The following is a 19,253-nucleotide window of genomic DNA, read 5'->3' as shown; positions in this document are numbered from 1 at the left end:
GCTGATGATACACAGCTTTACATCGCCGTGTCTCCTGATGACCTAGAGCCAGTTAACACCCTTTTAAACTGTATTTTAGACATAAAGTCATGGATGGCAGTGAATTTCTTGCAGCTCAACCAGGACAAAACTGAGGTTTTAGTCATCGGTCCTGAAGACAAGAGAGAGATAATTTCCTGCAGACTGAAAAACTTCAAACCCTCTCAGTGTGTGAGAAATCTGGGTGTCCTTTTCGACTCTGAGCTGAATTTTATTTCACACATCAGAAATGTCACAAAGACAGGCTTTTATCATCTTAAAAACATCGCCAGAGTTCGCCCATTTCTCTCTCTTGCCAGCACGGAGGTGCTAATGCATGCTTTTATTTCCAGCAGGCTAGATTATTGTAATGCCCTGCTCTCTGGTCTTCCCAAAAAGCCTATTTCTAGTTTACAGTTACTGCAAAACTCGGCAGCACGAGTTCTGACGAGGACCGGGGGGCGGGAACACATTACACCGGTTTTAAAATCGCTGCATTGGCTCCCCGTGCGCTTCAGGATTGATTTTAAGGTTCTCTTACTTGTTTATAAATGTCGTAATGGTCTTGGGCCTTCTTATTTATCTGACTTGTTTTCAAATTATGAGCCCTCGCGGACCCTGAGGTCCTCTGGTACCGGCCTTTTAACTATTCCCAAAGTTAGATCTAAAACACACGGTGAGGCCTCGTTTCATCATTTTGGTCCTCAACTGTGGAACAGCCTGCCAGAGAGCCTCAGGGCTGCAGAGACTGTTGATGTTTTTAAGAAGAGGCTCAAGACCTTCCTTTTTAGTTTAGCCTTTTGATTTGACTTTATTCATTTTCTGTTATTTATCTCATCTTATCTTATCTTATCTGTCTCATTTATCTATTTTATTTTATTATATTTTATTATAGCTTCTTAACTGTTTCCCTATTTTATCGTTGTTTTAACTGTTTTAACATTTTTAACATTTTTAACTCCAGTGTTTCTTTATGGGGATCCTAAACTCTGGGAGTCAAGCCTGCTTGGTCTGCCCTCTGCAAACATGGCTTGACTGGCTCCTGGTGTAAATGGGTCCCCAAAAATGCCGTTTCCTCACAGCAGCGCCAAGCCAAAGACAGATATTAAGAGTTTGTGTGTGTGTGTGTGTGTGTGGATGGGTGAGGGGGTGGGGGGTGGGAGGTGTTTAATCTGTCACATAACTGGGTGTGTAAAGGGCTTATTGTTTTTGTTCTGTGATTTTCTTTTTTTTTTTTTTCATTTTAATATGCATTCATTTATACTATGTAAAGCACTTTGTGTTGCCTTTGCATGAAAAGCGCTTTATAAATAAAATTTGATTTGATTTTTGATTTGATTTAAGGCACTACTTATCCCAAACATTCTAGATCCTATCCAACAAGCTGGTACTGCAGTTTTTAAAACTTCACACACACACCTAAAGGTCCATTCAGAGACTGTATTGCAGCTGTCATGACCCACAGCAAGTAGCTGGTAAATGGTTCATTCCAAGAGAATAAAAACATAATTTATTTTAGTAAAGGGATTATATACCAATAGAAACGATACGACTATTTTAATTATATTAAATTTTTCGGTCATGACCTTTGATTTTGTTACACACTCCACCATTATGTGTGTCTCCATGAGTATGTTTGTTGTAATAATTAATGGTAATGACCTAAGAGACAAGGGCAGTGGTGTTGCCTAGACTACTTTGGGAGATATTGTGAAATGTAAGGTTATTTGCTCTTATTAGTGTAATGGTGTGACCAGAAAATAAAAATCATTCGGTCAGACACACAAACAGGTCATGAACCTAAAAATAAAAATAACATAACTATGTCAAATATCTAACAAAAAAGAAAATATACAGCCTTTGCAAAAGTTTGAAGAGACTTCTTTACCAACTAGTGTTAACTTATTCTAACTAGATTTGTTTGTATTCCAGTGTGGACTGTCAGTTATTAAAAGCAGCTTCTGCCAGATGAAGTTTAAATTAATGCACTGACGTCTGACTGACAGGGAAAACAGAATAACTTCAGATAAGATATCCCTATCTGTAACTGTAGACCACGGTCTAACGTAGTCAGTCCACATATCCTTGTCAGCAGATGGTAGCAGGTACAAGGCGATTAGGACTCAACAACGCAGTGATGGTGATGCTGCAAGATGGTGCTACACACAAAACAGTCGCTGGATTCATCTATAATAGGTAGACAGCGGTTGAGATGGGTGCCATCTCCAACTTGACCACTAGATGTCAGTAATGTTCACACAATGTCACTTTAAACTGAACAAGCCGGAGACATTGGATACAAGTCAAGAAAAAGAAGTTAACAGCAGGGAGGGAGTGTGTTTGCTGCTCACAGACGTTGGGTTGCGTGCTCACGTCACGTGCATGCGCCTGAGGACTGACTCAACTCTGAAGCAACTCAAGTTTTCAGTTATTTACTAAATATCTGATGAGACATCTCTCCAACATGTTGATACCCTGGCATCAAAGAACTAAAACCGATGGGATATTTCAGCTGTTGCCATGGCAACGCCAGTATGAAGCATAAATAAACAGATCTTCCCTCATTAATCATATCTCAGTAACATCGACAATAAAACATGGTTTAAAAAACTACAGTACAGTGATTATTGTAACTTCCGCACCGTCCATACGTTCCTACGTTAACAGTGCATGTAGTTCAGCTGTTCGCTGCAGGTTCGAGCGTGAAGCTTCGGGACGTGTAATGGCATTCAGACGTCTGCAGCGTGTCGAGCTGGGAATATGGCGGGAACACGAAGAAGGGCGGTGCTCCGCGGAGCGTCAGCAAGGAGGCACGAGCTGCCATCAGTACTGAAAGGAAATGACGGCGTTCACTTTGTAGACGTGATACGAGCGGTTCCAGAAGACACGGGTGAAGTAGTTTGTGTACGGCGAGTAGTTCATCTTTATCTCGTGGCAAAATCGTCCGTGCTTGGAGAAGGAGTACATCTCTCCTTTGTCGTAGATGACCTGAACAGGACAAAACATGCAGACTGAGAGACAGGTTTGCAGGAATGTGGAAAATATTCATGTCTACTTTACAAGCTGGTCGCAGTGTGGACACCATTAAATTAATACTTTGTTGAAGTAGCTTTTGATTTAATCCCAGCATTCAGTCTTCTTGGGTTTATTTGGCTGCTCGTCCTTGCAAACTTGCTCCAAAGCTGTCAAGACTGTGAGAACGTCTCCCCTACAGTAAAGCCCTCTTCAGGTCAGCGCACAGGTTTTCTCTGGGTTTAGGTTCCGTTCTCTGGCTGGGTCGCTCCAAACCTTTACATTTCTTCTGGTGAAGCAGTTCTTTGTTCATCTGGATGTCTGCTTACTTTACTCATTCCTAGGACTACTTTACTCATTCCTAGGACTACTTTACTCATTCCTGGGATTACTTTACTCATTCCTAGGATTACTTTACTCATTCCTAGGATTACTTTACTCATTCCTAGAGCTACTTTACTCATTCCTAGGACTACTTTACTCATTCCTAGGACTACTTTACTCATTCCTAGGACTACTTTACTCATTCCTAGGATTACTTTACTCATTCCCATGACTACTTTACTCATTCCTAGGATTACTTTACTCATTCCTAGAGCTACTTTACTCATTCCTAGGACTACTTTACTTATTCCTAGGATTACTTTACTCATTCCTAGGGCTACTTTACTCATTCCCATGACTACTTTACTCATTCCCATGACTACTTTACTCATTCTCAGAACTACTTTACTCATTCCTAGGATTACTTTACTCATTCCTAGGACTACTTTACTCATTCCCAGGACTACTTTACTCATTCCCATGACTACTTTACTCATTCCCATGACTACTTTACTCATTCCCAGGATTACTTTACTCATTCCCAGAACTACTTTACTCATTCCTAGGATTACTTTACTCATTCCCAGAACTACTTTACTCATTCCTAGGATTACTCTACTCATTCCTAGGACTACTTTATTCATTCCTAGGACTACTTTACTTATTCCTAGGGCTACTTTACTCATTCCCAGGACTACTTTACTCATTCCCATGACTACTTTACTCATTCCCATGACTACTTTACTCATTCCCATGACTACTTTACTCATTCCCATGACTACTTTACTCATTCCTAGGACTACTTTACTCATTCCCATGACTACTTTACTCATTCCCAGGATTACTTTACTCATTCCTATGGCTACTTTACTCATTCCTAGGAGTCCAGTTCTTTTCAGTGTCACTGTTGTCCCGTATCTTCACTCCATCATACGTCCAACGCTGTTACCTTTCTTTGCACGAGTTTTAATTCATTAATTACTTATTTACCTTCTATTTTTCCAGTGACAGTAGCTGCTACAAGAGATGCTGCCAAACTTCTTATCTTGTATAACTAAGGAAACTGAGTTATTGTCAGGAAAATCCTACAAGGACGTCCGAACTTTATTTGGAGTTAAATCAGTCTCTTCAATAGATGAACCCAAAAAGACTGAAATGCTGGGATTAAATCAAAAGCCATTCAGGTTATAGGTCACATTCAAAATGGGAAAAGTTTAGAAGTAATTTGTGGTGGTTTATTTTAGGTGTATAATCCCTCACACCTGGCATTATACAGTATTTATAAGAATAAAAAAAACTTTTATTAGTGCCTCAGTGGGGAAACTGCTGGTTGCAGCAGTACAGGACAGTAAGCAGTAGCACACGGGTGATGTGTATCCACTGCATGAATGTTTTAAACTCACGTGTCCATTGGAGACGTCAAGCAGGTCTTTGACTCTGCAGCCTTTATGAAGAGTGAGCTCGTTACAGATCGACTCCTCCACTATCACATAGTTTGTTTTCTGAGCGGCCAGAAGTTTATAGACGTCCTCTGCAGATCTCATTGCATAAACCTGGTAGGTCTGCAAACACAAAGAGGAAAGAATATTTAAGTAACGGATGCATGCTGATCCATGAAGAAAGAGGCAGGCATTGGATGCAGACAGACTTAGTGAAATATTTGGGCTCCAGTTGGAACTCTCCATGTTTACCATCTTAAATCCTTCCATCATTGCTGAAATTAAAATTAATTTTTGTTCTACTTTCTGGTGTCGTTTTGTGTAATGAATGCTAGACATCACTCACCTCTGGGTTGGTGTGAATCTTACCTGGTTGGCCTGGGGCCCTTCGCTGCAAGTCCATCCCTGCTCACTGAGACCCACCTTTCCTGTCCAGCTACTATTAAAATAAAGGCCACCAGAGCCCCCCCCACAAAAAAAAGAAGTCATTACTCACCTCTTCAGTCCTCTTCAGCAGGTTCATGTCTGTGTAAAGTGGTAAACTAGTAACGATTGAACCAGTGCACAACTTTATCGTTCCCAACAGCTGAGGGCTGCCTGCAAACACAGCCGCCATCGGGGCCTGTGACCTGCAGGAGGAAGGAAAAAAACATTTTAATGTCACCACAACAAATTAAAAAAGTCATAATCAAAGCAGATCTGGGCAGATCTGATGAGCCACCTGATCCAGCTGATCAGCTCCACCGTGTCTGGGTTGTAGAATTCCTGTATATCTGCCAGCTCCGCCAAGACTCGAGGGTAGTACTGCAACATGGAAGAGAGCAGCAAATTGAAGGGATTCAATGTTAGCTTAGAGAGGGAGATTCTCACACACGATCCAGTCTGGGTTTCAGAGTGGTCGCTCAGCTGGTTTTCTTTACTGATGTGACGATTAAATAATTTTACAATAAACACTACAATTAATTAATCGTAAAGAACCCTCAATGTCAACACTTTCTATAAAAGATTGTCTGGACCATGACAGCAGATCAAACACATTTTCACCGCGCGGCTACGCTTGTGTTGCCGTTTTGCTTAACACTGCTTCTGTGTGAGCAACAGAACAGGCGTAGAGCGGGACACTACAGCCGCGGAGGCGGTATTCTCCGTACATCATCGCTCTGTACTCAGTTTTGTCCATTTTGCCACCTCACATGCAGGTATTTCTCTTCATTGAAGTGTTGCAAGTAAACAACTGCAGCCAGCAACATAATCCATCATGGAATCAGTAGCTAGACGCTGAAATACATCCGGTGTGTGCATTATAATATCCGACTGGAAAAAATGTGAGGCTCAACACTTTTTATATCCCCTCGTAATAAATCTACAAGCTCTGTAGAATATTTCAGTCAAGTCTAGTCAATTTTATTTATTTAAAATCTAAAAGTTGATAGTTAAAAACTAAAAGCTTTTTTTTTGTTTTGAGTCTGCATTTAGGAGAAGATACTGTTGTAGTGGACCTGAGTTCATGTGGTTCATGTGGTAGGGAATTTCAAGGAGTAGGACCGTAGTAAGTGAAAGCACCATGAGCTGATTTAGACTGTATTCTTTACAGAGTAGACCATTACTTGATGATCTCAAGGATCTGTTTGGTGTGGTCCAGATTTAAATATTCCTAAGTCGGTAACTTTTGATCAGGACCTGATCTAATGTGGTCAAGGTCTCCAAAAAAAACAGCAGTGGAGTCGCCTGTGAATCAGAAGCTAACTTCAGCGTCATTGAAATCTTGGGAACCAACATCCAACATGACAAGTGGAAGCTGTGAGCAGAGTCCAGACTGTTTGCATCTGTGTCTCAATGAGAGTGCAACAAGCTAGCAAACACTACCAGAGCAGGGCATCCCATCCCACACCTTCCTTCACTTTTTAAATCTTTTCTACTTGTACTTGAAATAAATTTACTGCTTGATGTTTTCACAGGTTTCTGACTGTACAGAAGCTTCAGTGTTAAAATACAAAGAGCCTCTCTAGAAAAAGGGTTGAATATCTCACCTCTCTCCACAAACTGAAGCTGATGATTGTGGGAACAGCAGTGCTCAGAATTAGAGACTGTGGTGGGAAAAAGAAATGGAAACCACAAAAACACAGCGTAAGTAACAGCATGAATAATTCCTCGTGTATTGTAACCCACAGGGTATTTAGAGTGCAAGTTAAACAGCAAATGAGAACAAACTAACCAAAATGACAGGATGGATGGATTTCAGTTTGAGCCACTTAAACACCGTCATCCAGAGATCTGGAGAACACACTCCGAATGCTGTAAACATGCAGACATACGGCGTCCATAAATACTTCATCCTGCATCACAAAAGAGCACAGCCCACGTCAAGTTGTGTTAGAGAACAACAACTTTTATCTGAGAAAACGCGTCTGTTACAGATGAACAAACCCATTAAACAACAGAGTCAGGGCTCCAAAGAACAAGGTGTGAAAAACATGATAGATGACAGCCGGCTGCTCTCCTATTCGTCCGTCTTCAAGTCGGTGGGTGGTATTCATCGGCTGACCACTGCAAAAGAAGGCAGCGCTTTTAGCAACGTGGCATTAAAAAGAGAAACAATGATTGTTTCCAACAGCTTCTAACAGAAACCCAGTTATTAATCAACACATTCACCTACAAACATCTTCAATTTTTAGGCTTTTCCAACACAGAACATCCTCATACATCATTTTAAAGTTCTACCCACTAGTTAGACATGATAGCTTTAGTAGAGGATCTTATAAGTCGCAGCGTGTTTGTATAAATAACACACAATCATATATATGGAATATAACATGTGGGCTACTCAAGGGTCAGTCGTAGTACCTAAAATGTTTATTTTGTATATTAATTATATTATTATCATATCTAAACCTGTATACTTGTATTTTGTTTGCAGAATAAAAAACTTTTTTATGCAGGTAACAGTATAGAGCATGTAGAAGAGGTGGTCCAGAAGGATCTGACAAAAATGAAACGGTAAATAAATTATCCCTAAATATCGGCAAAGCATTTTTCATGCTATTTAGCAGCAGAGGTACAAATACTGACATTTCTTTGGAAATAGAAAGTATTACTGGAAAATAAAGCTTGATATCTACTGCATAAATCTTTGGTTGTTCAATATTTGACTTATTGTGTTGAAATTTGGGGACCTACGTGTAAAACACACATTAAAGAATGAAATAAATCTATAAATAAAAATAATTTACAAATAATCATTAATTAATATTCCAGTGGATGGGGGGGCAAAATTATGACAGGGGTGCAGCGAGGCTAAATAAAACTTATAGTTTTTGTACTGTTAGCAAAACATGGACACATTTGTTAAAGTACCACAGAGACAAGAGACAAGAAAATATGACGAGGCCCATCTGGCCCTGGCCATGACCCTTACCGGGTCATGACCCGGTAAGGGTCACTGTCAGGTAAGGGTCAGGTAAGGATCAGGTAATGGTCAGGAAAATGTCATGGTCAGGTAAGGGTCAGGTAATAGTGGGTAATAAAGAGAGATCACAGTGTGTCACGTGTCTCCAAATATGGGCATGTGTCCACAGGTTTAAAGAAACAGAGACAAGCGTTTTTTTCCTCTAAAGCAGGATGATCGTCATGAATTATTCTCCAGCAACAGCTCTGCTCTGAAGATGGAGGCTTTTCACATTTAAAGGATGATCTGTTTTCAGAAGTTAGACCTTTCCCAGTCCATTAAATAACCAGCAGATTCTCCTCTGATGCCTGTCACCAGCCTGAGTCTCACCTAAGTCTCCGGTAGACAGCCTGCAGGGTGGACAGCAAGCAGACAGCGAGCACCAGCAGGTAGAAGGGAAGAACCGACGCCTGTGTCAGTCGCAGGAATAAGTCCTGACCGGGCGTTTGGAGGCCATCTTGGCACAAGAGGAAGTTTGGGACAAACTCGCTGGAACAGAAGCAAAAAAATAAATAAAAAAAACAGGTTGTTGGTAAGAGACATTAAATCAGACCACGCTGCATCATAACAGAAAACTAACTCACGTTGTTGTGTTGAGCCCTAATTTTACTTCAATGAACTTCAACATGAAGTCGCTCTCACTTCCAGGTAGAAGTTTCTGTGAATGAAAACATCCCGGTTAATCTCCACTATGACTTAGTAACTACCACTCAGTCCATGTTGAGGTACCTTAACCAGATAACTGAAGGTGATGCCGGTGGTGAAGACCAGGTGGAAGTGCAGGAAGAGCTTCATCACTCTGGCCACAAGAGGACCCATCTTCATCTTTTGCTGGAACAGAAATACAGATTTCATCTGTGTTACACTCCTCGCCGTCATGCGATGGAGGTTTGATGTGAGGGGAAGCTAACTCTACCTGGAAGTACCTCGCGAGCACTGAGCCAATCAAAAGGCTGAGCAGAGGCGAACTGAGCAGGGTCGAGTTCTGAAACTGGAACAGGTAGGCCAGGAACAAGGAGCTCAGGTACACCTTATGAATGTCGGCCATCTTTAAGGTCCAGAGCCCCGATGTAGAGAAACAGGACAGAAGTTAGAGCTTCAAGAACCATTTCTGTTTACATCTGAAAATAAAACTTAATAAAATATTGAAAACCCCTAACAATAAAGAAAACAACTGCCCTCCTTTTAAATCCTTTTCCACATCATTTTGTCTTGTGAAAATTAAAAGAGAAGTAAAGTTTATTTATAAAGTGCTTTTCACAGATAAAAATCACTAAGTGTTGAACATAAAATGGGTTCCATAAAACAACATAACAAATAAATGATGACATCAAGAAAAAGCTTTCCTGAATAAAATACTTTTTATCTGCTTTCTAAAGGCGTCCACAGAGTCGACCACATGGAGGGATAAGGGCACGTCCTTCCAGAGTCTGGGGGCCACAGCCCGAAATGCCAGGTCTCCCTGGTTTTAAAACGGGTCTTTGGGACCTTCAGGAGGCCCTGGCCTGAAGACCGAAGGCTGGCCTGAGGAGTAGGGACACAGCGAGTCGGCGATTCACTGGGGAGCCTGACCATGTACCGTCCAGAAAGTCAAAACTAAAATTTTAAAGTCAATACAAAATTAGGCTGGAAGCCAATGACGTCTTGATAAAAATACTTAGTTATCCCTGAAGGGAAATTATCAACGTTGTAGTAGTTTTTGTTTTGTAAGCCACTAACAGTCTTATCAAATATTATATGAAGAGAAAAATAATTAATTTAAAAAAGAATTCAAACAAAATGAAAAATTATAGTAATCGAAATATATCAAAGAATATAAAAAATATCAGAATTAGAGTATACAAATTAAATATTAAAATAAAATTATATAATAAGATCAAATATTAATTTAAATATTTTTTAAAATTTCAGATTTTAAAAACTGAAAATTGAAAAATGATCAAATAAAGGGAATGGGGTCCTGCACCAAGTGGAGCACGAGCGAGGGAAGGATGGAACGGGAGATGGACAGGCGGATCGGTGCGGTGTCTGCAGTGATGCAGACTCTGCATCGGTCTGTCGTGGTGAAGAAGGAGCTGAGCCAAAAGGCAAAGCTCTCGATTTACCGGTCGATCTACGTTCCTACCCTCACCTATGGTCACGAGCTGTGGGTAGTGACCGAAAGAACAAGATCACAAATACAAGAAGCCGAAATGAGTTTTCTCTGCAGGGTGGCCGGGCTCTCCCTTAGAGATAGGGTGAGAAGCTCGGTGATCCGGGAGGGGCTCAGAGTAGAACCGCTGCTCCTCCACATCAAGAGGAGCCAGATGAGGTGGCTCGGGCGTCTGGTTAGGATGCCTCCTGGTGAGGTGTTCCGGGCATGTCCCACCGGAAAGAGGCCCCGGGGAAGAACCAGGACACGCTGGAAGGACTACATCTCTCGGCTGGCCTGGGAACGCCTCGGCATCCCACTGGATGAGCTGGTGAATGTAGCCGGGGAGAGGGAAGTCTGGGTTTCCCTGCTTAGGCAGCTGCCCCCGCGACCCGACTCCAGATAAGCGGAAGAAAATGGATAAAATAAAATAAAATAAAATAAAATAAAATAAAATCTCTGACAGCTGAGTAACCTAGCTGCTTCTGTAACTAAAGAAGCAGTACAACATATTGCACATACTGGGAAATATCCGGAGTTAGATGAGACAACTCTACCCAATAAAAACATGAAACCACCGTCTCTAAATCTTTATTATATGTCATCCATTTACCAGCACAGAAAGCAACAATAAAAAGATGATGGGCTTAGTTTTTAGATAGAGAGATTTCCTGGAACCATGGCTGTGCTGCTCTCTTTTCTATTTTACCCCTAAACTAGCTCCTTGTATCGAGAGGCATTTAAATTGACTCTAAAAGAAGAAAATAAAAATCTGATGGATTAAGAAGCACAACAGGAGCTAAAAAGCCCATTTGACATCTTCAATTTACAAATGTTAACACTAAAATCTAACTAGGTTTTCTAGTGCGTACAAAGCTGTGGTCGAAGTTATATTTCAGTTATATTTAATAAAAAGGAAATGCAGGAGAGCCGAACGAAAATGGAGAAAAACTAAATTAAACATCCACTTTGAGATTTTTCATGAACAACAGTACATCTATAATAATGCAGTAAAACAAGCAAGAACCCTCCATTTTTCAGACCTTATTGCACAAAATAAAAATAACCCCAGATTCCTTTTTAGAACAATAGATAATTTAATAAACACAGATTTTAATAAGTCCTCCATGCCAGCATCAGAGGCTGCATGTGAGGACTTTTCAGACCACTTCAGAGGTAAAATCAGTGCTATCAGATTGAATCTTTTATCTCAACAATATGTTGATTTTAACATATCTGAAGCATTTTTACCGGAGGAAACACTGGAGAGTTTTGTCCTGGTTGATGCAAAGATGCTTGGTTGGGTTTTCTCCCAGCTAAAGCCAACTACCTGCCTTTTAGACCCAATTCCCACATCTCTTTTAAAAAGGTTTTATGGTTTCTTTGAGCCTGAGCTTTTAAACATAGTAAATTACTCTCTTCAGACGGGTGTCTTCCCATCTGCCTATAAAACAGCGGTGGTCAGGCCCCTTCTGAAGAAGAGTAATTTAGACCCTAACATTCTTGATAACTACAGACCTGTATCCAACTTACCGTTTTTAAGTAAAATGATTGAAAAAGTTGTTTTTAGCCAATTAAATGAGTTTTTAAATGAACAAAGTATTTCAGAAAGATATCAATCTGGTTTTAGGATGAACCACAGTACTGAGACGGCCCTCTTAAAGATTGTTAATGACCTTAGGTGTAACTTAGATGCACAGAAACTTTCTGTTCTGGTGCTGCTGGATCTTAGTGCCGCCTTCGACACAGTGGATCACCACATTTTAATACACAGACTCAGAAGTATGGTGGGCCTCTCAGGCACTGTTCTTAAATGGTTTTACTCCTATCTCACGGATCGTAAATTTTTCGTAAGTATGGATACATGCTCCTCAGGAATCCATGAAATGCAGTGTGGGGTTCCCCAAGGATCAATTTTAGGCCCAATACTTTTTAACCTGTACATGTTGCCACTTGGGGACGTGATCAGGAGACATGGCGTTGCTTTTCACAGCTATGCTGATGATACGCAGCTTTACATCGCTGTGTCTCCTGATGACCTAGAACCAGTTAACACCCTTTTAAACTGTATTTTAGATATCAAGTCATGGATGGCAGAGAACTTCTTACAGCTCAACCAGGACAAGACTGAGGTTTTAATTATCGGTCCTGAAGACAAGAGAGGGAGCATCTCATGCAAACTACAAGACTTTAAACTTTCTCAGTGTGTGAGAAATCTGGGTGTTCTTTTTGACTCTGAGCTGAACTTTACTCCACACATTAGAAATGTCACAAAGACAGGCTTTTATCATCTTAAAAACATCGCCAGAGTCCGCCCGTTTCTCTCTCTTGCCAGCACGGAGGTGCTGATGCATGCTTTTATTTTTAGTAAATTAGATTACTGTAATGCCCTGCTCTCTGGTCTTCCCAAAAAGAGTACTTCTAGCTTGCAGTTACTCCAGAACTCAGCGGCACGAGTTCTGACGAGGACCAGGGGGCGGGAACACATTACACCAGTTTTAAAATCGCTGCATTGGCTCCCCGTGCGTTTCAGGATTGATTTTAAGGTTCTCTTACTTGTTTATAAATGTCTTAATGGTCTTGGGCCTTCTTATTTATCTGACCTGCTTTTAGACTATAAACCCTCGCGGACCCTGAGGTCCTCTGGTACCGGCCTTTTGGTCATTCCTAAGGCGAGGACCAAAACACATGGCGAGGCCACATTCCAATATCGTGGCCCTCGCCTGTGGAACGGCCTGCCAGAGGGCCTCAGGTCTGCAGAGACTGTAGATGCTTTTAAAAAGAGGCTCAAGACACATCTTTTTAGTTTAGCTTTTACTTGAACTTCTTAATCATTTAGTTATTTGACTAACAATATTATTAGTTTATTTATTCAGTTATTTTAATTAATCTATTTATCCATTTTGTCTATTTTTATCACTTATCATTTGTATCTTGGTCTTAAATTGACTTTTTAATATATATTAATTTTCTTTTATTGTTCTTATTACGTTGATTTATTTATGCTCTTTTAAGTATCTTATACTGTGTTTTATTTTCAGCTTTTATCTTTTTTATCTTTTATCCTCTAGCTCCGGTGTTCCCTCATGGGGATCCTCCACATCGTGGGCTGTCTCTCCGGCCTGCAGGGTTGTCGCTGCGGGGGTCGACCTGGACGGGATGGCTGACGGGCCCTGCATTGCAGTCCTGTGGCTGTGGTGGGGGCCCCCGCCTGCCCCGATCCTGTCGGCTCCTGTGGCGATGGCCTCTGTGGTTGCTGGTGGGGCGCTCATGGTGTGGATGGGTCCCCAAGGTATTGCTTCCTCACAGTGGTGTCAAGCCAATCGTCTTTTATCTTGTCTTTTAGATCTCTCTCTCAAACTTTGTTCTTAAACCGTTTCAGTTAAAGAGACAGGAACTAGAAGGAATAGTTTTAATTCTATGAAAGAAGAGTTGCATCATCTGTTTGTGTTGTGTGTTTGCGCGCTTGGGTGTGTGTGTGTGTGTGTGTGTGTGTGTGTGTGTGCGTGTGTGAATGTGTGTGATTCAAAATGTAAAGTAGATAGCATTTGTGTTATTCTACTCTTACATTTTTAATATATGTTTTTACATTGTAAAGCACTTTGTATTGCATGATAATGTATGAAAAGGGCTATACAAATAAAGTTTGAATTGAATTTCTACCGTCTTTCTTACAACTACAAACTGAGAAAATAATAAATCCAAGCTGGTAGGAAATGTATTATTTACTAAAGCACAGTCTTACTATGATGCACACCCTGTTTCTGGGAAGAAAAGATTTAATTTTAGTTGATTTTGTTTCTCTTTATGGTCTTTTATGTATTTTAATGGCTCTTCTGAACTCTGCTGTAATGCTTTTAATGATTTGAGCACTTTGAATTGTCTTGTACTTGAGATGTGCAACAGAAAAAAAACTTGCCTCGCCTTTAGTCGAATCTGATTTGTCGTTCTTGAATTAGTGTGTTCATAATAAAGATTCAGGTGCACAGAGTCCATCTCAGGAGGTCGACCACAGTATGACTGACTGTAGAATTCTTCCATTTCACTACCTGCACGCTCAAGATTCCTAAATCTCCCTTAATATGAAAAGAAACAGCCTCAGAGATCCGATCCACACAGACAAGAGCCGATTGCCAACTTTTTTCCTTCAAAGCACGCTCTCCCTAAACTCAGTCGTTACTGCTTCCAAAATACAAGTCTCTTCATGAGGTGAGGTGTTTAATTACACATCCCTAAAGTTTTGGTGTAATAGAGGCACAAAAATGAAAAGAGAGGTATTCATTGGTACGTTACCTTGCGTGGCGGCACCAGGTCAAAAGAGTCGAGAAGAAGCAGGCAGAGGCCTTGAACAAACAGCACGTAGTGAGCGTGTTCCCAGACCAGGAGGAAGGTGAAGGTGGTGGCACTCATGGTGAGATAACAGAACATCTGCAGAGAAACACAGTCCAGCTGTTTCAGTCAGGATGCTTTCCACTTACAGGGCTGCAGTTTCTTTCTATATTACCAGGAAATATTCTTATTGATTTAGTGAAACATGCAAAATATGTCAATGTAAATTTATATGTAATAAATAGAACATTTACTACAAAGCCAGAAGCTCAAATTGCTGAGTCATGAAACAATAAAATAAGAAACAATTTAAACAATTAGAAAAATACAAAACAACATATAATAAAAACATTTTAAAACACAGTGAGGACAGATCTAAGCCATGATAAAGGAGTTCCAGTAGTCGAGGCAGGACATAACGAGTAGATGGGTGACCTTCTCCAAATCTTTGTTTTAGGGAGGTAGGGGTTGATTTTTCCAACAGTCTCAAAAGGAAAAAAATACTTTTGACTTCAGGGTTAGTTTGCTGGTCTAGTTTAAAAGACTTATCAATAATCACTCCGAAGTTTCTAGCATGAGGCCGACTGCAAGCCAGCCGCATCATTTAGTAGCTCAGGTTTACCAGAAGTATGGAGCCACCTTTCACTTTTAAAGGATCAGAAATCATCTGCAAAGCAGTGAAATGAAATGCCATACTTCCTCCACATGTCCAGTTTCTGCCTCCATGCTGAGCTAAGACAAACTTCCAGCTACCAGCTGTTTGGGAATCACCGTGTTGCTGCTGAAACTTTCTGAATCTTTGCTCGTTTTCACACATGAAACTAAAGAAATGAGAAAAAAAAAAATCTTTCTTTGTGACAAATAGACTACAGATCCAGTTTAAAACCAGTTCTTCGCTAAGTTGTCTGTTAAGTCACAACCCTGGCTCATCCCTTGATCGGGTACAAGGACAAGACTTAAAATGATGTAAAAAGCTGAAAATGTCCAAAGACAAACTCTGAAAGGCCTCCTTAGAGCTGGAGATTCAAACGAAGCCTGGCTGCTGGTAGGAGAAAGATCAAGAACTGAGGGCTGGATCAGGACTTTCACACAGAAACAGACACCCACCTCGGTGGCAGAGCGGATGTTGTTGCTCAGGAATCCAGTTAAAGCAGTGACCTGACAGGAGAAGTAAGGCAGAGCCCAGTTGTCCCGCAGAGGAATAGCATGGTCCACTTTGGTTGTATCCTGTCTGGAGGAGAACACGAGAGGAGTTCATTTCACCAAGGAGCAGACAAAAAAAGGGGGAACGCTTCAAAACTGAAACTTGAAACGTGACAAGTTAAGAATTCTTCATCAGAAAGGAGATCCACTCTACAAACAATGAGGAGACATGAAAAGTTTTCTTCTCACCTGTTGATCACGTACCAGGACACAGCCAGCATGCCCGCCACCCAGCTGCCGCTCATCACCCAGCTGCACACAAACAGGGCGGTGACGTAGACCGCCTGGAGGCCAAAAACGGCTCCAATGTAGAAGTAGACGGGCTCCACAAAGTCCTGTTTTACCCGAGGCGAGGGGAAGAGAAACAGCATGGTCTGTAAATACTAAATAATGAACACTGCTGTGAGACTGATCAACCAGAAAAATGGTGGCCGGCTGTTGTTTAAGTTTAATTCATCATTCAGAAGCTTTAACACATAAATAACATGAGAAGTTGGGCTTTAAACATTAGTTGGGAACCTTGAAGAAAACTTTTTAAACTTTTTTTTTTACTTTTTGAGAAGGAGAAGCTGCCATGGTAAATGTAGAGGTGGAAGTGACTGATAATTCAGTGACTCCTTCATGATAAGACTGGTGCAATCTTACAAATAACATTAGAAAACTACAAGATGGAACAAAAAGAAGGAAAAGAAAGCCTTACCTGGCTGTCCGTGACTCTGTATATGAAGCTTGTTATGAGCTCTGGGTAAAGAAACAGACGCTCCACTGCGTTTATGGTCTGACCAGAAACAGTCCTGTTATCTCTCGTCAGCTCATAAAGCCCTGAAGAACACAAAACACACAAGATCACACCTACTGGTGATTAACGGATTGGTGGGGTCTGTTTTAGAAGCAGCAGAGTACACGCATACCTCTTTCAAATGACGGTGCTGCCAACATGTGCTTGTAGTAGTAGTAATAAAGCCCGCTGCCTCCCTGGAAAGTGATTTCACGCTCCAGCTCCTGAGAAGAACACAAGAGGGTCTTCAGAACTGATTTCATCAGTCAGTGAGATGGATGAGCAGTGGAAACCGAGTCACCCACCTGTCTAGTTGAAAACCAAAACTTCCTGTCATGATATGCAGACAAATACGCAGCATAAAGCATCCCACAGGCAACAGCCGCCACACATCCGAAGACCACCCGCACCAGAAACTGAAAAAGACCAACTGAAGAGCAGAAACACAGCTGAAACTTCTGTAGGATGCAAACCAAATTTAACATGTTTGATTCGCACATAAAAACTATGAAGATAAAAAAAAAAAAAAAAACATTCTCTGATTATGTGGAATTCAAACTTATTTCCTCATATCTTGTAGACAAAGTGCACCAGATGAAATCCACACACCCGTCTGCGAGCATGAATACACGCCATCACAAACATGTATACGCCAACAAACCAGGCTCTTTGCTTTTAGCAGTGTCACAAAGACACATCATTTGTGACCATTTCCATAAAAACAGCCAAAGATCAAAGTCTAACAGACAGAGGACGGGATTTTGATTTTTACAAAACAGAAAGCATGACATGACAATGCTCAGTATGAAGAGTGCAAGACCAGATCTTAATGTCATCCAAAGCAAAGAACTACTATTAACCTTATTCTGGATTAATAGATGGATAATCTTTTAAATTAATGGTGTCAAAGTGAGTCTGAATCAGCCAAATGATCCCAGAGTGGATGAAAAAAAAAACTGAACAAATCAGTTTTTTGTGTGTGTTTTTAATTTAATACTTTTAATAACTAAGACTCAAATCTTTTCAAGGACGTCCAGACCAACACAGGTGAGTTTAGAAAGACACTTACTGGCTGCAGAGCTCTTTTGGGATCTAGTGAATGATGACTGGGGTCTGTTTGAGTCTTCTTTACTTTCACCATCATCACATCCACTTCTGGACACACTCACCCTTTCCTCCTCCGTGTCCACATCTGCTCAGGCATCACAACAAACACACAATCTAACGTCAGAAAATCCATCAAATATGTTCATCTCTGCAGCTTTAGATAAAGAAAAGTTCATCCGCCTTCATGTTTCTGCACTGGAGGCTAACAGTTCACTTACTTAACAGCTAAAATAGCGCAACTTACGTTTGGTTTTAAGGTCCGGCTCATCTTGTCGTTCTTCTTCTTCAGTGTCTTCTTTTAAACTTTCCGATTTCCGGCATCTTAACTTAGTCATGACGAGGTTCAATTAATCCAGGAGCGTCAGTCTGATGTGATGAGGAAGCAGCATGCTAGCTAACAGGCAGTTAGCCGGCCTTAGCTCCTTTCAATCAGCTACTGGATTTGAACTGACAGGCTAACAATCTGAGTATTTTTAGGAGACCGATTTCCTGCTGGACCCTGCAAACAAGCAACAGCACAGCTGAAGTTTTTACGGGGATGTTCTGTAAACGCTGAGCTCTTCCTCACGGCTGCTGTGTATCCTGTCGTACATCTGACTGTTCAGAAATGCTGCATTCCAGATACCTCGGAAATGGAAAAACGAAATTAAAAAGAGTTTTTTCCCCCTCAAGTTTAGACGTACAGACAGGAGGTAAACGTGGCTGCCTTAAAATTTTATATGTTGTTTGCTAATAATTTTAAAAGTTACACTACAGTTAATAGTTCAGAAACACATTAACCAGAGAAGCTTCATTATCTAAATTTTATATTAAATTTATAAAAATTTAAAAATTTGATATACTATGCGTATTGCCTTTTTAGAAATAAGTCTACCCATCTTACCAACTTAGAAAGCCGACCACTCGTGTTTTCTTTGTTAATTCTAGTTAAAATTCGTTAATTCCAAGATTCCAATTTTCTTCGAACGCAACAGAAGCACTCGCTTGTTGGTGACTGGATATTCTTACTTACAACTTTTTATTTATTTGTTTGTTTATTTTAATTAATTATTTTTTTTGTTTATACATCAAGTCAGGGTGCATACAAACTGCATTAATACAAAGTGTATCACTATTGGTAGGATGCTGAATGAGCAGTATAAGGAAGAAGTAGGCAGAGGTAAAACATTGTTTTACCTTTACAGAGAGATCGATGTACTGCAAAGGATTTAAGAACAGCATCTTATTTCATTTAAGTATGTTTTTACAGGTGTTTCAGACATTTTGGAAACTGATAATTAACAACTAGGGACTGAAATTACAAACTGAAACCAACTGAATTTCTTCCAACAACCTATAACTTACAGTGTCACAATATGCATGACAGACTCAGAAGAACCAGTATTTGGTTTGCTCCTTTTAGGCTACCGAAGCAACATGGCAACTCAAGCAGAGCTTCGTTTTGCACCTTCAAACAAATCCATTGCT

The 19,253-nt window shown here is 40.6% G+C and overlaps 1 protein-coding gene across 1 annotated transcript; it reads right to left on the bottom strand.

Moving 5' to 3' along the window:
• Positions 1–1,615: 1,615 nt before the first annotated feature.
• On the bottom strand, positions 1,616–18,411 carry LOC121657029 (probable C-mannosyltransferase DPY19L4). The gene is made up of 19 exons (XM_042012383.1): positions 18,031–18,411; positions 17,749–17,871; positions 16,985–17,109; positions 16,813–16,903; positions 16,602–16,723; positions 16,091–16,236; positions 15,806–15,929; positions 14,663–14,797; positions 9,155–9,286; positions 8,968–9,069; positions 8,823–8,896; positions 8,569–8,727; positions 7,221–7,340; positions 7,009–7,129; positions 6,824–6,880; positions 5,515–5,597; positions 5,290–5,422; positions 4,758–4,916; positions 1,616–3,006 (listed from the first exon to the last, which is right to left on the bottom strand). The coding sequence occupies exons 1-19, from the start codon at positions 18,119–18,121 to the stop codon at positions 2,842–2,844; spliced, it is 2,262 nt and encodes a 753-aa protein (XP_041868317.1). The 5' UTR covers positions 18,122–18,411; the 3' UTR covers positions 1,616–2,841.
• Positions 18,412–19,253: the final 842 nt, after the last annotated feature.

The sequence above is a fragment of the Melanotaenia boesemani genome, chromosome 17 (assembly GCF_017639745.1).
Source record: "Melanotaenia boesemani isolate fMelBoe1 chromosome 17, fMelBoe1.pri, whole genome shotgun sequence".
Taxonomy (NCBI): Eukaryota; Metazoa; Chordata; class Actinopteri; order Atheriniformes; family Melanotaeniidae; genus Melanotaenia; species Melanotaenia boesemani.
This window is presented reverse-complemented; position numbering and strand designations above follow the sequence as displayed.